General features: G+C 35.1%; 1 protein-coding gene across 1 annotated transcript in view; it reads right to left on the bottom strand.

The window, feature by feature from the left end:
- Nucleotides 1–356: 356 nt before the first annotated feature.
- LOC149067605 (uncharacterized) overlaps nt 357–17,882 on the bottom strand; it is a 185,133-nt gene continuing 167,607 nt past the window's right edge. Inside the window, exons 8-10 of the mRNA XM_089252482.1 lie at nt 5,094–5,244; nt 3,805–3,961; nt 357–2,527 (exon numbers count right to left, since the gene is read on the bottom strand). Of these exons, the coding sequence (XP_089108608.1) occupies nt 2,352–2,527; nt 3,805–3,961; nt 5,094–5,244 (484 nt within the window). The 3' untranslated portion in view covers nt 357–2,351. The remainder of the gene's footprint in view (nt 2,528–3,804; nt 3,962–5,093; nt 5,245–17,882) is intronic.

The raw sequence follows: 17,882 nt of genomic DNA, 5'->3' as shown, positions 1-17,882 counted from the left end.
GCTTAAACGACTGAACAAAACACTTTTTTATGCCTGGAATGTTTCATTGAATATAAAGCGGGAAAACTCAACAACTACTGCATTATCAAACCAACTTCAAGTAGAATGATTTCCGACGAAATTGTCTTTTGAACGCAACAACGTCTTCAAACGTTACCTAACGTTTCATCGCCATCCATCCACATAAAAAACGTTTCTAACAATTCCAACAAAATTGAATAGGTGCATGTTCTGAGAGCAGAAACAAAATTTTAAATGTACAGAAGAATTGCAAAATGTTTTCCAAAATTTTTCAATACAAGCACTGTGAAAGCCTTAGTGTATTCACAATACAAATCAAAAGTAAAAGAGATATATTTGTTAGTAAGCACTTTATTAAATTTTCAATACATATATTAGACATCTAATTCCGTTTCACACACACAACACGCGAGATGAGAATCTTGTATTTGGCCACTCACATTAAAAACTCTTGTGAAAATGATGAAGTTTTTCAATGAGTTCAATATTTTTATTTTTTCGGAATGAACAAAACACACGGATATACGGTTTATTTTCACATATTTCTTCAAATAACATCAATAGCTTTATCAGTTGCACAAGTAATAAATTAATGCAAGCAACTCATCACTTGAAGCTTTTACAAATAACGAACATTTAGGAATGTTGCATTTTAATTTTCTCTTGTGTATATCATATTGTCTATCATATGTGTGGTCTTGGAACTACCTCATGAGATTAACATGTGACTTTTATCAATCAAAATTTAAAAAAAAATAATGTATATCCTTTGGTAAGCGTAAATTCTTCTACAAAAATACCAACCATGTAAAAAAAGACAGGAATTTAATGATTGATGAGATAAAAATGTTCGTCGTATAATTCATGCCACTAAACATTGTTGCAGATATGGGTACACTGTCATGTGTAAAGGTAGGGTTTCTTTCTTTGGGGAATGAAGAATTTGACACCATTTCCCATGTATTTTAAGTGAAAATGCGGAATATCTCATTTATATCGATATATTGCAGATAATTAACTGGTTCAGCTTTTTAAATTTGTTTAGACTTGATTGATATATTTCTGAGACATTATTAAAACTTGTTTAATAATGGAACATTTAATGGAAATCTCGGGTGAAATTATACATCAGACAAAAGATTGACTAGAAAAATAAATGTAATTTTGGATAGTATGACGCTTACATCTTGAAATGAAAAATTTCTAGGATTGTATATTTAATCTTTTATCACTATTTGTATGTGTACGCCATCCGTACAAAAAGGCCCCTGGACTCTAGAAAGGACTTTCCTTGAGTATGGGAACTTTTTGTACAGACGGCGTATGTCTTTTGATTTTGGACGGTATGAATCAGATAAAAATGTGAAACCAGAATAAATTTTCAACACTCATATTTATATTATATCGGATTCTGTACTTATAAGGAAAATTTCAGCATGTAATCTATTTAACAAGTCATTAGTTTAATCATTATTTATCTAAAACTGAAACACAAGTCGAATATTGTTTGAAATAAGATATTAATTTCACCAATTTTATGGGTAAAGAGTTTGGTGAAACTAACGAAACTCGGGTTTCGTAAGCAATGGTGTGAAGTTTGGTTTAAAATTTTGAAAACTAAATAAAGTTATAAGACATAAAAATTCTGATTTTCAAGAAAATGCATTCCATTCACAAGGAATAGTCAGGGAAAAAAGTTATAATACATCAACCACTACGTCAAATTCAGGAACTACAAAATAATTATTTCCAAAACTGAAATAAATAAATAACTTAAATTAGAATTGTTAATTAATTAAGAGTATTCTTGTATTCTGCTTGTTTATTTCCAACACCTTTCATATCACATGGTGCATTGAGACGCTCTTTAAACCATGTTTATAAGCAATAATTACCAATATTTAATTGATAGAATTTCCACGCACCATTCAACAACTGCGGATGTGGCATCAGCATTTTTGTGACCAGTGAAATTTACAGTATTATTTACAGTATTAATTACAAGATCTTTGAAAATGACTTCATAGAAATCTGTTTTTTGTTAATTAATAGTTCTCATAGCATCATTATTACGTGAATGAAGCACGTGATCCTCAAAAGATATTATTCATTCGTACCCAGAAGCCACAAATGTTTAATCCATTCGCCAGATTCTATCGCTAAACCGGAGAAAAATAAATCGTCGTTTTATTTTTATCTGGCTCCTTGTTGTTAATGGTGGTTTTATTCATTATTATTATTTTTTTTATGTTTCGTTTGTTTGCTCACTTCTGTTAATTTCGTACCGTTCCCAGCTGTGTATCGTTGGTCCATGTATCAGATACGGCTTCTTAACGATCAATGTTTGCACGATACACTAGGCTGAGAAGAACCGTTATGGATGTTGTTATTTGTAATGCCAGTGTACTGTAGGTCGACAAGTACGCGCTGTTTTGAACGTACGCAGCAACTTGGTTTGCAGCATCCGTGTTTGTTTCTTTGTTCTCGAGACCACTTTCAATTGACCCTGAAAATTGAGTTGCAAATGACATTGTTAGCTTAATTGCAACATTCAAAATAATTGAGAAATAATAATTTATTGAAACATATATGTAAAAACTATGGGCGGCTCGAGTTTACCTGCCGCTCGAGTGCAAAGCCTTGCCGCACCTAAAACCACAGATATAATATAACCAATCTTATGTCTATGCTTAAAACCGATTTTTACGAGAGACTGACACGGCTTTAGCCTAGGGGACCCTGGGATAAACCTGATTGTTTCTTGTGGAAAGCCACAGACATTTTTACTGCGCAAAATGTGCATGACTATACACCCCGCTTTCGAAAAGTAACTTTCACTTTTGATGCAGGATTATTTTATCGTTCTTAGTTATTAGCTTAAGTTCATATTATGTTATTTGATTAAGTTATCTTAATTATTAGATAACCTAATCCATATTACAGCTCTTGTTGATGAGCCATCATTGCTAACACTTATCCCGTGAAGAGCAAATATAACGAAGCAACACCATAGCAGATATATCTGCTATGGCGTTGCTATCTATCTGGTTGAACGAGATGACTTTTATAAAAAAAATTCTTTCAAAGACGTTTCTGGCGCTCCAGAGACCCGACAAGTGAGAAGCCGAATTTGTCCTTGGCGATTGTTTGACCATTCTGGAATAAATACTGGGTTGATACACCAAAATTCACACTTGCCCTTTGTGACAGAGTACATTCTAATTTCATGTATCATGGTTCCAAGCTCTGTCTGCTTCCTTACGTGTGCTCATCATCTTCATCGTCAAGGTATGCCTCAAACGCGTGTGTGATGTCACGTGTATTTTTACTATTGTATACATTTTAAAATTTTGATGTCTAACTGAATCGGTGAGAATTAAAACAGTACTATAGTCCAAAATTCTTAATTGCAGATAATCAACTTTCAAGTTTCAAAAGAAAAAAAAAATAGGTACTGTTATTTTACTAATTCAAATTTAAAACACGCCTGAAGCCAATGAAGGAAGGCTGGTGTAATACTATTCTCTTACACTTAATATTTAGATCTACATTTATCAAACCGATTCATAAAAAAGGACGGAAATTTGGGGACTTGTACTCTTCTTCTTCTCATCGATTCAACTAAAGCCTAAGTTGCCGTCCCTTGCAACCTAGTGCTTGGGTGCACCCTCGCTTGAGCCACCCCTGGTAAAAAAAATATAACAGAAACTTGTCCTACTCCACGCCAAAAACTAACGAGATAACTCATAAATATATTTTTAGATTTTAGTAAAACTGTCATACCTTTATTTAACTTGAAATGATCTGCCGAGTATTGAACTTGAAGAAATGTAGTCATCTCAACTTCAAAGATTTTATTAGGATCTGGTGGTAAATCAGTCGGTACTGCACGACGACGTCTCCTTCGACCAAATCCAGTTTGCCCATTACCGCAGGGTATCTAGAACACAATAAATCATATACTAGTTGAATCATTTTGCATGATCGGATAATTTAACAAAATTTAGTCGCATATTTTGAAAATTATACCCAGAAATCACGCCATATATATATATATATATATATATATATATATATATACACTTACTGAAAAAAACATCACTCATACTTCAATAGAACTATGAGTCATGGTTCATCATCGTTAAAGACACCAGTAATCGACATTACCATTAAAAATACGTATTATTTATCCATTGACTTATTTCAAATGTTTACCACGTGCATTTGTGTATGCTATCCTATGCCAGTACAAAAATTTTCATATTTCCTATACTTAATTTTTTACAAATTTCCAAAAAAAAATGCATTAAAAATAGGTTGCACGCATGATGAAATTGCATGAAATTTATGTAACTGAATAAAAATGATTCAAAATAAAGAGATCGACATTTTTTTGTCTACTCAATTCTCTCGAAATTGAATTTTAAATTTGAAAAACATAAAAAAGGTCATTTTTTAAAACAAATTATAACCCAAGTATTTAATGAATGTATCTCAAATAATTTTCGTCATTTTATATAAACTGAACTGCTTCTTTTTTTTGAACAAATTTTTGTTAAATTTTATTGATGTCACGTGCCCAAGCTGTTTCTAATGCATTTTCTTTTAAAGTTTGTAAAAATTAGGTATTATAGATATGTAAAAGTTTCCACTGGCGTAGGATAGCATACACAATCAAATATATGTGGTAAAAATTTAAAATAAATTAATGGATAAATAATATTTGTAGTAATATGTCTACATAAGAAAGTTATTCATTATGTTAAAAGGTAGAAGAGCTCTTGATAACGACAATGAATTTGCAGGCATGATTTTGGGCTCAACCATTTCCCACAATCACTAAAAACTTCTGTAAAAAACTACGCAAGAATTCTTCCGATAAAATGAAGCAATACATTTATAGTTTCATCAAGAGGATATTGAAAAGCTTCAGGTATGACAATTTGCAAGCGGAATACGCAGCTTAGTAGGAATTTTAAGAGGCGATCAAAATGAAAAATTATTAACAGAATAATAACGTCCATTCGCAACATCAGTTTATGAATTCGTTAGAGTTAAATTATTACTCTTACTCCTCTGCATTGCTGAAGGCAAACAGAAACAGTTCCCACGAATAAAACGTAACTTGCTTCAGGGAATTTGAAAGCTCGGAATTTGGCTGTCAGAGCGTCACCGTTTTCTAATGATTGGAAATTTCCAAATATATAAGGATCTATTGAACATCTGTAAAAGTTGAAAGATAAATTTTTGTAATAATTACTAAAATACAAATTATTTTACAAAGTGAAGATAAACATGATTTAAATACACAAAATAAATATATTTTCCAAACATGAAATATTTTGAAAAATTGACGATTATATAGAAAATATATTCTGATTCATAATGTCAACCTATATGCAGCAGTTCTCGGTGACATAAAATCGATACTGATGTTTGATTTTAATATCAAAACACTACTCCACGAATTCTGTGTTATTAAATTTCCCAAGTGTCAAAATGTAATTCCATTATTACAAACTGTGTATAAAAGGTTTTCCGTTCAAAACGGATCTAATTAATAAGATATTAGTGATACTTGTTTATGATCCCGTAGCATCGCCTGGCAGTGCCTCGGGGTATTACCGATTGGAAGGTGCGTTCAGGAATTTTGCACATGACCAAACATGGACAAAACTTCGCCTGTAACCAGAACTGAATGATGTCGCATAAGTTTAACAAACTTGGTTGTCAAACGCATTCCGCTTTACGCCTTCGATTGCCTTGTCGTAGTATAAAAGGTCTCCCTTGCCTTGGCGAAATTCCAAATCAATTCATCACAGCAGCTTATCTTTGTATTCTGCTCCCATTGACTTTGAATATCCGACTAGCTCAGAACGCTTTATTCCACCCCAGAGTCCATTCAGCTTTCTGAATAAGTCCTTTAATCATTCCAGAGATGATAAAGTTGACCCGGAATAATAACGATTGAGAAAAAAAAAGGAGAAAGAGAAAGAGTAAAAAAGAAACAGAAAATGCAGAGCAAATGTGTCGCTCGCTCCTTTGGAATTTCCATTTGCTGCGCTATTTATTCCTTAAATCTGGATTTCGACTCCATTTCAAATAACTCGTGAAAAGCATGGACCTGTATTATTCACTGCTTTCAAGAATTCCGAGCGTAGAATGATATGGATCGCCTTTTAGGACTCGAGACAATTTCCGAACTTTCCTTTGAGGTGAGGAACAAATGCTGAATGCAAAGCAAAATTGTTTTATATCTTGATTTTTATTTTCTCACCAAAATTCCTTGAATGTGACTGAATATGGCAAAGAATGCCATTCTTATACGAAAGCAACTGTCTGTATGAATAAACAAATGTTTATACAGAGAATTCATATTTTATGCGCGTGTATAAATTAAAATGAGTTAGTTCTGATGGCGAAACTTTTCTTCTTGATATGATTCTGTATTTGATCTCTTGTTTTATAGTAATACCATTTTTTTCTGCTAATACGGTTTAACTAGGTTATAATGACTCCGGCTAATATTTAAGGTGAACCTTACTTATAACGTGAATGAAACGCAATGACTTCGGATATAACTACACGTTTTTGGTCGTTATACCGTATTATTTATCACATTTAGGGTGATAATATGACAAAAACACAGAACATTTTGTGAAAAAAAAATGTGTCTTTTCCGCTTTTTTTACTGCATCTGCTCATATTTTTCATATTTAAAAACTTGGAAATTAATGTAATTAGACCTCGGTTATAACGACAAAATGTTTGATGTTGTCATAACCGAGTTTTACTGTATATTTGGAAGTAAAGGCCTAGTTTTGTAGCTCTTTTGTAGAGTCACCCTAAAGCTAAGTTGATGATACATCCATAGAAAATAATGGAGTTTATTTTCATTTACTTCAGTTGTATTTGTGAGTGGCTTCACAATTCACCGCGCGTTATCAGTGAGACAATTTACTATATCAGTACATTGTTTCAGTAAAGACTATGAATTCTTCGGAAAATTCGACATTTTATAAGAAATTTAGGAAATCACTAAATTACTGAAAAATACGTGAATAACCTAAGTGTCCTGTCAATGAAGAAGTTGAAACGTAAACCATGTATCTTAAACCCAATATTATCCTGAAACTTAGGTATGTGAAACAGACAAACATTGTCTAAAAGTGATGAACTATGAATTTCTTGGTAAAACGCTACAAAAACAGAAAGCAAAAGCGATGAAAAATATGTCGTTATGGTAAATACGTCATCATATCCAAGGTCGTAACGTTTTTATCGATGTTCCGGCAAGGTTAATTAACATTTTCCTTATGGGAGTTCACCCTGACTGCCAATCATTAGCGTTACAGCTAAGGTCGTTATAACCGTAAAGACCGGATAACTGAAGCTCTGTTAGGCAGTATTCCTACATCACAGAAACCTATGTCGTTTACCAAGCTCGTATATTCATTCTAATGTTATTATTAAAGAAAAGAGCATCTTATATTCAAGTTTCATAGCATTATATTTAATTATAGTCATTTCAGAATAATTTCAATCATTGCTAAATCTTCCAAAAGATTTGAAAGTTTAATCTCGGATTTAAATAATTATCCGCAGGGCACAGTACACCTCAACTCCGTTTAGTAATTTGGTCACCGACGTCGACCAATATACTGTGCTTGTCTCAGAACAATGCGACACCTCAGTGACAGACGTCTAACATATTCTCGGAATTAATAGATCCCTCGCTCCAAAACAATTAACGACTGTTCAAATTGCAAATGAAATGACCAGTTTCTAATAACTATGGAGAAATGTGTGCAACAGGTTTCTATGACTTAGATTACTTGTCGAAAATGGATCGCAACACTATAAGAGAGTAAATACAATTGAGCGGCTTCTCCGTGCAATTAGTTATTAGCTGTGGAAATGTATGTTCATAGTTTAACCACAAGTAACACCCGTTTCTTGGTCACGAAAATCTGCATGAATAAATCTGTGTCTCCGATTTTAGTGAATAGGTTGGACATTTTTTTTTACGTTCCGTACCATGGAACGGGATGAGTGTTGATTTAACAGCTGAACCTCCAGTTCCGTTAGAAAATTGCAGTCCTTCCATTCCAATAACCTGCAGCGTTTTTGCTTCTGAATATCATGATGGCAGCACTTTTTGAACACTTATCATAAATTGCTCCGAAACAACATATGCATGTACGCAACATATACACGACACATTCACAAAATAATTAGAAATTCTTCAGACGAATGTTTACATAGTGCATGTGTAGTCTAGAAGCAGTCCTTTCATTCAAATCATTTTTTCTTAATGACTGAAATATAATGTATGTGAACGGACTTTATTATACAGGATGATTATAAATTCATGGGATGAACTTTCAGAGGTGATTAAAGACACCCAATTTTTGGTCATAGAATGTGTGGTTAAATCGCAATATCAAACACAATAGAGGGTGTTTTTAGGGAGTGTACGATAACACTTCATCAAAGGAAAATATATTTTTCCGACGTATTTGCTGCGATATAGATTACAAGATATCGTACATATATATATATACAATGTAATATCAACCATTCGAAGGTGCAGGGGGTTGTTATGTGGTAAGTTTCATGGCGCTACCTAGGTGACACAAAATTTATCACAAGTAATTGCACCGCTTGTCACAGCAAGGATGCAGAGAGGAGCGTTGAATAATGTGGGGAAAAATTGTTGGGTATTTCACATTGTATATAACATTGCTGTGTATTTTCCAGAGCAATTAAACGAACTTCCACAATGTATTGCCTCCCAACACATTTCTCTGGATCCACTCCTGGCTTCTCATTCTTTTGGCGCAGGAAGCATCACCTTGGCTGTCCACGCACGAATAAAAACAAACCAAACTTTGGTTTAACAAAAAGTTTGTTTTTTATTGGTGCATACGAGGTATACATCTTCGGCTAAGATTGGAGTTGGGTTTTTATTCGTGTGAGGATCATCAAGGTTAAATGCTGCGTCAAATAATCATCCTGTATGTCACGTACAAGTTTTTCCACTAATAAGTCAGTGTATTATGCATCCTTGGGTTGCAAGAAAAATTTAAAATGAAGATTGTGGAGAAAAAAAAACGGACCAAACACTGAGAAATAACACAAAGAATTTTCCTCACGAGCTGACTAAAATAGCGCGCATATACATAATCAAAGCTGCTTAAGGTCATATTTATGCCGAAGTAAAGTTTGCGATTAATTTTTCATGACAATCATTAGTGACTCGTATTGGGAAAAATTTAGGCATCATGTCATTAAAAATATAAGAATAAGCAACACCTGATGCGTTTCGGTAACTTAATGGGTTCCATTGTCAAAACTAAACAAAAAGATCAGATGACCACTGAAGAACCCGAATGAAGCGATGGGTCTGAAGAAGATCGGCTCTGATTAACTAGTTGCTCCCCCTAAAAAAATTTAAAGATTCTCTCTTAATGTTCATTCTGTGCGCTTGTTGTTAATTATTTTGTCTTTACAATGTTGTGCATCCATTTTTCATATATCGAGGCAAAACATTATTCTTCGATTCATATTGGACTGTCACGTCGCACTGATTATAAACGACACTGAACTGGAAGAAATACCGGCAAATGATATCGATATGGGTAAGGCGACTGGAAAATGCTAATCGTTAAAAAGAACGGCTTGGGGAACAGCTATTGACCAAATACAAATACAAATACAAATACAAATACAACGCCACAACAGGCAAAATGCCCAACGAGGTGGCTGATAAAAAGATGCCCATAAAAATATGGTTGTCATATGTTTCAAAAATACAGCAACCCAATTAAAAATGCAATTAACACAAATTACAAACAATATATACACATGATAAAATATTATACAATGCCCATAAAGAATACTTATGGTTGTCTTATTCTAAGAATGGGTAGCTTCTCGATTTACCCCAACATGTTTATCGTATTTCTTTTTAAACGTGTCAATTGTGTTACAATTTACTACCTCCGGGGGTAAGCTATTCCATTTATTAACAACCCTATTGGAGAAAAATTCCCTGCGACACCATAACCTTGCATTGTCCCTCACCAATCGATACTGGTGTCCCCTTGTAAAAGCAGTCGATTGGCGGTGTACTAAAAGTTCATGGTCCATCCTATCCATCCCATTGAAAATTTTGAACACTTCGATCATATCTCCTCGACACCTGCGTTCATCCAATGTAAACATATTCAAAAAATGAAGTCTTTCTTCATAACTCAAGCCCTGTGTGCCAATAAGGACACGCGTAGCTCTTCTCTGCACCCCTTCAACCAAGTCTATGTCCCTCTGTAGGTATGGTCTCCAAAACCTTACAGCATACTCCAGTCCAGGACGAACTAAGCCTCGAAAAAGCGGAAGAATGACTTTAGGAGAACGCGAAGAGACCTTTTTGAAAATGAGACCAAGCATTCTATTCGATTTTTTGACAACCGCTGAACAATGTTGAGAAAACTTAAGTCGCTCGTCAATGAGAATTCCCAAATCGGTGACCCTAGTTGCATCCGGGAGAGTGACACCATTCAACTCGTAAGGGAACCATGGGTTGTTCGAACCAAAATGAGCGACCATGCACTTATCAACGCTAAACGTCATGCTCCATTCATTTGCCCATGCTGCAATCCTGTTTAAGTTGGTCTGGAGCAACTCCCTATCGCTTTGATTCCCGATTACCCCCATTAGCTTCACATCATCTGCGAATTTGCTAGTTATCCTATCCATACCCTGATCGAGTTTATCGATAAAAAGTGAAAAAAGTATGGGGCCAAGGACACTTCCCTGAGGAACTCCACTTGTGACGTCTGTCCAACCAGAGAATTCCCCGTTCACCATAACTCGTTGCGACCTATCTCTTAACCACGATTCTATCCAATTCAGCAAGTTGCCCCCTATTCCAATCTCGTGTAAACGCTTCAAGAGTTTGCCATGTTGGACCCGATCGAATGCCTTCTGGAAATCAAGGTAAACAACGTCGACATTTTTGCTCTTACCCAAAGCCTTAGTCACGTAATCATAGAAGCAAAGGAGGTTAGTTACACATGACTTCCCCTTCCTGAACCCATGCTGATTATCCGACAATACATCATTCTCGTCTATCCACTTCACAAACTGCCTTTTGATGATAATTTCCAAAATTTTCGAGAGGGAGCTCGTCAAACTCACTGGACGATAATTAGACACCACTTCTCTACTACCCTTCTTAAATATCGGAACAACGTTAGCCAGTTTCCAATCTCTCGGGACGATACCCTCAGCAACACTACTCCTGTATATCTGTGCGACTGGCCCCAACAATTCATTAGCACCTTCCCTGAGAACCCTGGGATAGATATCATCTGGTCCTGGTGCTTTGCTTGCACATACATTTCTTAGAAGATTTAGGACCTCCACGTCTTCCACTTGAATATCGTTGAGCGTTTTATTACCCCATGCAACACCCGTATATCGAATATCATTATCTCCATTAAAAACCGACGCGAAAAAGTCATTGAAAGCACTACACATGCCTACATTGCTCTCTACTTTTGAGCCTCCTATCGAGAGGGGGCCAACTGTCCCCTTACATCCATTATTGACGTATCGAAAAAATGATTTTGGGTCAGAGCCAATGTTATCTGCCAACCTAGATTCAACTTGCTTTTTACTATCCCTTATCGCTTTCTTCAACAGTCTTCTTTTATCAGTAAACAATGATAGGTCTCCACGTCCACATTTATACTCTCTGAATGCTCTTTTCTTTTCAAGATAAAGGTTCCGCACGCTATCCGTGAACCATAGAGGGTGTGATGTACAAACACGCTTTTTTCGAACAAAGGGTATGACGTCGTGCAAAACAGAGGACAGCTTCGTACTAAATTCTTCCCATTGACTTACCACCCCTACTGATTCCAACCGGTCTTTGAAAACTTCCGCTAACCTTCTTCGCAAAACATCAAAGTTAGTTCTCCGAAAATTAGTTAGTTATCCTGGCGGGCTCATCAAAAGTGGAGAAACTAGTTTTTTGTGCAATGTGACGTTAAAGCGACATCTAATTGTTAAAAAAACAGCATAGGCGCAGCTATTGGTTGTAACTAAGATGTCACACTGCACAGTTAAAGCTGATGATGTGGCGGCCTGGGTTTCCAGTGGCTATATGCACTTGACTCTAGTGATAATATTGACGTCATACTTTACACAAAGATGGGTGGATAAGTCAGCCTGGGGTTTCAAGTAGCTATGGGTATGGGTAATGAACAATGATCACCTCACGTGAATCTGAGGAGCATTTCACAAATGCATATTGCCTTTGTGAACGTTGAAATCTTAAAAACTTTATTGCCCATATTTTTATGCGCTTCTTTTTTCAGTCATCTTGTTGGGCAATTTGTCTATTGTGGCCTTGTATTTTTATTTCGTGTATATTTGATATTACACAGATTATCCCGTAAATACCGCATAAACTCTGGGAAACAACCAAACTCTGGAAAATCTCAGTCTAAGTAAATAAAGAGCAATCAAAGAATCCTACGTCAAAAACAATAGTATCCGAATAAAATAGACAAAATTCATGTTATCACGAATTTATAAATTCGCGTCCTGCTAATTGATAACACTTATGACTCGTCCGAATTGGTTCTAGGTGCTCTGCAAATTAGTTCGATGACTATTAGTAGGCGTTATAAATTAGTAGGACATTGGTTCTAATTCCACGATATCTTGAAAAAATTTCTCGTTTCGTTCGAAAACTGTGCGTCATAGAGTTATAATTTTTAACACTTTATCTACTCGGAACGAGACGCATTTTTCTATGGAGTCTGTGCGATTTCCCACGGGACACACGGTTTAGGCCAAATAAACAATCTATTGCTATCACAAGTATTAATTTAGGAATGATGAAATCAAAGTATTAAAACATTTATAGAGCCATCGAAAATGTATTTTGAAGAGATTTAAAACTCGGCAAGTAAACATTTTACATTAAATACACAACATCATAAGCTCAACCACTCTATTAGTAAGAATATTCTCGACGATAAATAATAAGATAATACGAATCATTATAGTCTTTTCTAATGTCAGTCTTTTTAAGTCTGCCATTTAAGTCTTTTCTCTAATCTGTTTTTTTGATCTTCAAAACATCGAATAACACAAACGCAAAATATTTTCTATACCGCTTAATTGCTTTTGTTATTAAATCCCAGCACTTATTTTTCTTGTTATTTATATATATTCTTGTTTCTGAAAATAAAAAAAAATATACATATTTCCATCTTTTTACGATAAACGTTTTGGTAACACAGCTAGACATATTTCCTTTATGTTTAGCCACAGCAATTTTTATTAGTATTTAAGCGAAAAAGCATTTATCTCTCTATTGAAAAATACAAAAATAAAATTTTTGGAAAAGTGAATGAGTTTGCGTTGAAGTGTTTGCTTTTGACAGAGATAATCAGTGGTATTCGCTATCGGATATTTCCCAGTAGAGAAATCTGGAAGTGGTCTTGTTTGAAAAACGTGTCAAAACTTTGGTTTTCCCATTTCTTTTTCCGAAATTTTTCGATTGAGCTTTGTTCGTGTTCAATTTCCTAATGTTTTTCCTCCCACATCAACAATACTACTAAAGGTTAAAGTAAAGATTACGGGACAACCCTATTTTTAATTTTCATATAAATTTTTCTGTCAGTTTCCAGTGTTAGATACAAAAAAAAATATCCCAACTGTAGATAAATAACGTGAAAAAAAATGCATTGTATTTAAAGACCTATTGCAAATCGAAACATGTATTTTTCAAAGGAGAACGAATAAAAAAATATAGATTATATATATATTTTTAAAATTTAGTTTTAATGATAAATGTATTTTATATCCAATGGTTTTTTTTTTCCTTCCAGGCTTATTATTCATAAATGTTTTTATATTAAAATGGAATATGAGTTAACCATCTTATGAAAAATTTTATTCAGAGAGAGTGAGAGATAAATAACATTGAAATTTTTTTCATCCAATCTCTCTTCTCAAGTGTCGTATTTTGAAATATATAAATTGATCGACCATACTGTAGGCGTTGAACAAAATTATCTTTTATCCTAAAGGGTGATTGAATATCATTTTTCAATGGTGAGCCGTTACCTGCAGGGAAAATTTATTTTTTTATATACTATGTAACTGTTTTATTTTTGTTTTCGGTTTCATCAAAATATGTCTGTTTTTCTTGTTTTGGTTCTATAATCGGCAGTTATTTCTATTGAAAATCTTATTTATAGTTTTCATCCTGCCGGATTTCTTCAGTTGAGTTATACAGGGTGGACGAGAAGTCATGGACACATTTTGAAAGTTGATAATCAACCAATTGGCATAAAGAGATGCGGTCAGCGCTTAAATACTTATCATAGTCTAGAGTGACGCATTAATAGCGTACTTTGAAGTTAAATGTTTTAATACAACTTATTTGTATGTACATTAAACATTTAAAATGTAATATAGAGATCTGGTTCATGTGACCGTCTGGTCTCGCGGCAGTTAAGAGAGAGTGTGCGTGTGCTTTATCTTTTCTTTTCTTATTCTTTCTTGACTTGCTGGACTAGCCAGGTGCAAACGAGAAGCAGGTGCAAGAGTCGGTCACAAGTACGTTACTGAATACATGTACTGTGGAGTCACCTCAAGAGTTTTGTTTTTGATAAATTAAAAACTTCAAATTTCACTCACAGGTGGCACTGTAAAACGAAAAACTCGACATAGCCCATGAAACTATCAGATTTCAATACGAACGCGCTTCTTAGATCGGACTACAAGTGATAGGGTGCTTATGAGATAAAATATGATTTTGTCAAAAACATTAATTATGCGCTGTTTGTGTTGCCAAAAATGCAACACACAAACAGCGCATAATTAATGTTTTGGAATGAAATCGGACACTAGATCGAGTGCTCTAAGTACTTCAAGAAGTACCATGGTGCTTGCGAGCAATGAGTTGAAGATGCCTGATGTAACTGATAGCTATATGTATAACAACAGATGAAATGTAGGGCAGTGTTTCTTGACATTTTTTCTCCCGTGGCCCCCTTTGGATCATATTTTCTTATCATGATCTCGTCTTCTCATCATTCTTTCTTACTTATTGGATCGATTTTTTGAATAAATTTATATTGAGCAAAATCGTTATAAATAAGGTTGATCTCCAATCCCTGTGTCAATCTATGGCTAAAATAGTAGGGCCCTACTAACCAAACATCTTTGGCCATAGCCGGGTCCAACATGGCAAACTCTTGAAGCGTTTACACGAGATTGGAATAGGGGGCAACTTGCTGAATTGGATAGAATCGTGGTTAAGAGATAGGTCGCAACGAGTTATGGTGAACGGGGAATTCTCTGGTTGGGCAAACGTCACAAGTGGAGTTCCTCAGGGAAGTGTTCTTGGCCCCATACTTTTTTCACTTTTTATCGACAAACTCGATCAGGGTATCGATGGAATTACTAGCAAATTCGCAGATGATGTGAAGCTAATGGGGGTAATCGGGAATGAAAGCGATAGGGAGTTGCTCCAGACCAACTTAAACAAGATTGCAGCATGGGCAAATGAATGGAGCATGACGTTTAGCGTAGATAAGTGCATGGTCGCTCATTTTGGTTCGAACAACCCACGGTTCTCTTACGAGTTGAATGGTGTCACTATCCTGGATGCAACTAGAGTCACCGATTTGGGAATTCTCATTGACGAGCGACTTAAGTTTTCTCAACATTGTTCAGCGGTTGTCAAAAAATCGAATAGAATGCTTGGTCTCATTTTCAAAAAGGTCTCTTCGCGTTCTCCTAAAGTCATTCTTCCGCTTTTTCGAGGCTTAGTTCGTCCTGGACTGGAGTATGCTGTAAGGTTTTGGAGACCATACCTACAGAGGGACATAGACTTGGTTGAAGGGGTGCAGAGAAGAGCTACGCGTGTCCTTATTGGCACACAGGGCTTGAGTTATGAAGAAAGACTTCATTTTTTGAATATGTTTACATTGGATGAACGCAGGTGTCGAGGAGATATGATCGAAGTGTTCAAAATTTTCAATGGGATGGATAGGATGGACCATGAACTTTTAGTACACCGCCAATCGACTGCTTTTACAAGGGGACACCAGTATCGATTGGTGAGGGACAATGCAAGGTTATGGTGTCGCAGGGAATTTTTCTCCAATAGGGTTGTTAATAAATGGAATAGCTTACCCCCGGAGGTAGTAAATTGTAACACAATTGACACGTTTAAAAAGAAATACGATAAACATGTTGGGGTAAATCGAGAAGCTATCCATTCTTAGAATAAGACAACCATAAGTATTCTTTATGGGCATTGTATAATATTTTATCATGTGTATATATTGTTTGTAATTTGTGTTAATTGCATTTTTAATTGGGTTGCTGTATTTTTGAAACATATGACAACCATATTTTTATGGGCATCTTTTTATCAGCCACCTCGTTGGGCATTTTGCCTGTTGTGGCGTTGTATTTGTATTTGTATTTGTATTTGTATAGGCACGGGGGGGGGGGCTTTAATCCCTGCTCAGAGTTCATTTAAACGTCAGGCCCTATCCCCGGACGAAGTAATGATGTGGGGGTCTATATGCTTTGCTGAAATTGTATCAGAATCTAATTTTTTGGCAAAATCTATAGAGACTTTTATGGCAAGTATGGTTTGCAAATGCAGCAATAGTGGTAGATGGAATGACTGGCATTCTGAGCAATTTTTCTGTTGAAGAGCTTCAGAATTGTTTCAGGAAGTGGTTTGGAAAATGTGAAGAAAAATGCGTTGATAATAAATACAAGGTACGTTCCACATAAGAACTGAGAGTAATATCATGAAAAATCAAGAAATATAGGCACACAAAAAAAAATAATTTATTCTTTTTCAAAATATTTCCCCTCAGATGATTTTCAATGGTCACATTGTCCATTAGAGAAAGTTCTTTCTGGAAGCTACCACAGTGAACCCTACACAGCTGAATAACTCCTGTATCTTCATTGAATTTTCTCCCGTAGAGAGCTTCTCCTTCAACGGTGGAAACAGTCAGAAATCACATCGTGCGAGATCAGGGTTTATATCTTTATTTTACAATATTGAATTTCGAAAAGTTTGAAATTCTACTGAAAAATTTGTGATAAAAAACGCATATAGAGAAAGCGTCAGAAACTTGTTGGAAATCGGACGCTACTTAACGATAACGTCTGATCGCGTGTCGTTACTTTCGTTCAGTAATATCTTGGTAAATTCAATAATAAAATCATGTCACAACCTCCTTACAGTTCAAATCTCGCACTATGTGATTTCTCGCTGTTTCCGATGTTAAAGAAGAAATTCCCTGGCAAAAAAAACTCATTGAAAAGATGCTAAGATTATCTCAGCAGTGCAGGTTTCAATAATTAATGAGGCAGCTTCCAGAAAAATACTTCATTACATTCTTTGAAAAGAGGATTGAACGATGGGACCATTGTATATCATCTGAGGGAAGATATTTTTAAAAATAACAAATTATTTTTTAAATTAGGAGCAAATAGCAAGGAATGACTAGTACCATTTCCAAGTGTACTATGATGTTTCACGGCTGAAAATATGGTGGGACCCAAATGAAACTATGATCCGGTATGCCAGATTGCAATCTTACACGCCATCATGATTTGATGATGACATGATACAGAACCGTCTTAACTCATGGGGTCAAATCACGAAGAAATAACTCTGAGAATTTTTTGACCGCAGGTTGTGTACTAATGCAGTTTAGTTCAAAAAACCAAAACCTCCAATGTTTGCTCCGGTATATTTTAACATATTACAAACATTTGCTTTTGTTAATTCTAAAAGAAGA

Source organism: Pholcus phalangioides, unplaced genomic scaffold (assembly GCF_987345545.1).
Source record: "Pholcus phalangioides strain wild (caught in Gottingen) unplaced genomic scaffold, Ppha-v1.0 ptg000029l_1, whole genome shotgun sequence".
Taxonomy (NCBI): Eukaryota; Metazoa; Arthropoda; class Arachnida; order Araneae; family Pholcidae; genus Pholcus; species Pholcus phalangioides.
Note: the sequence above shows the minus strand (reverse complement) of the source record. Positions and strands in the feature narration are given on the sequence as shown.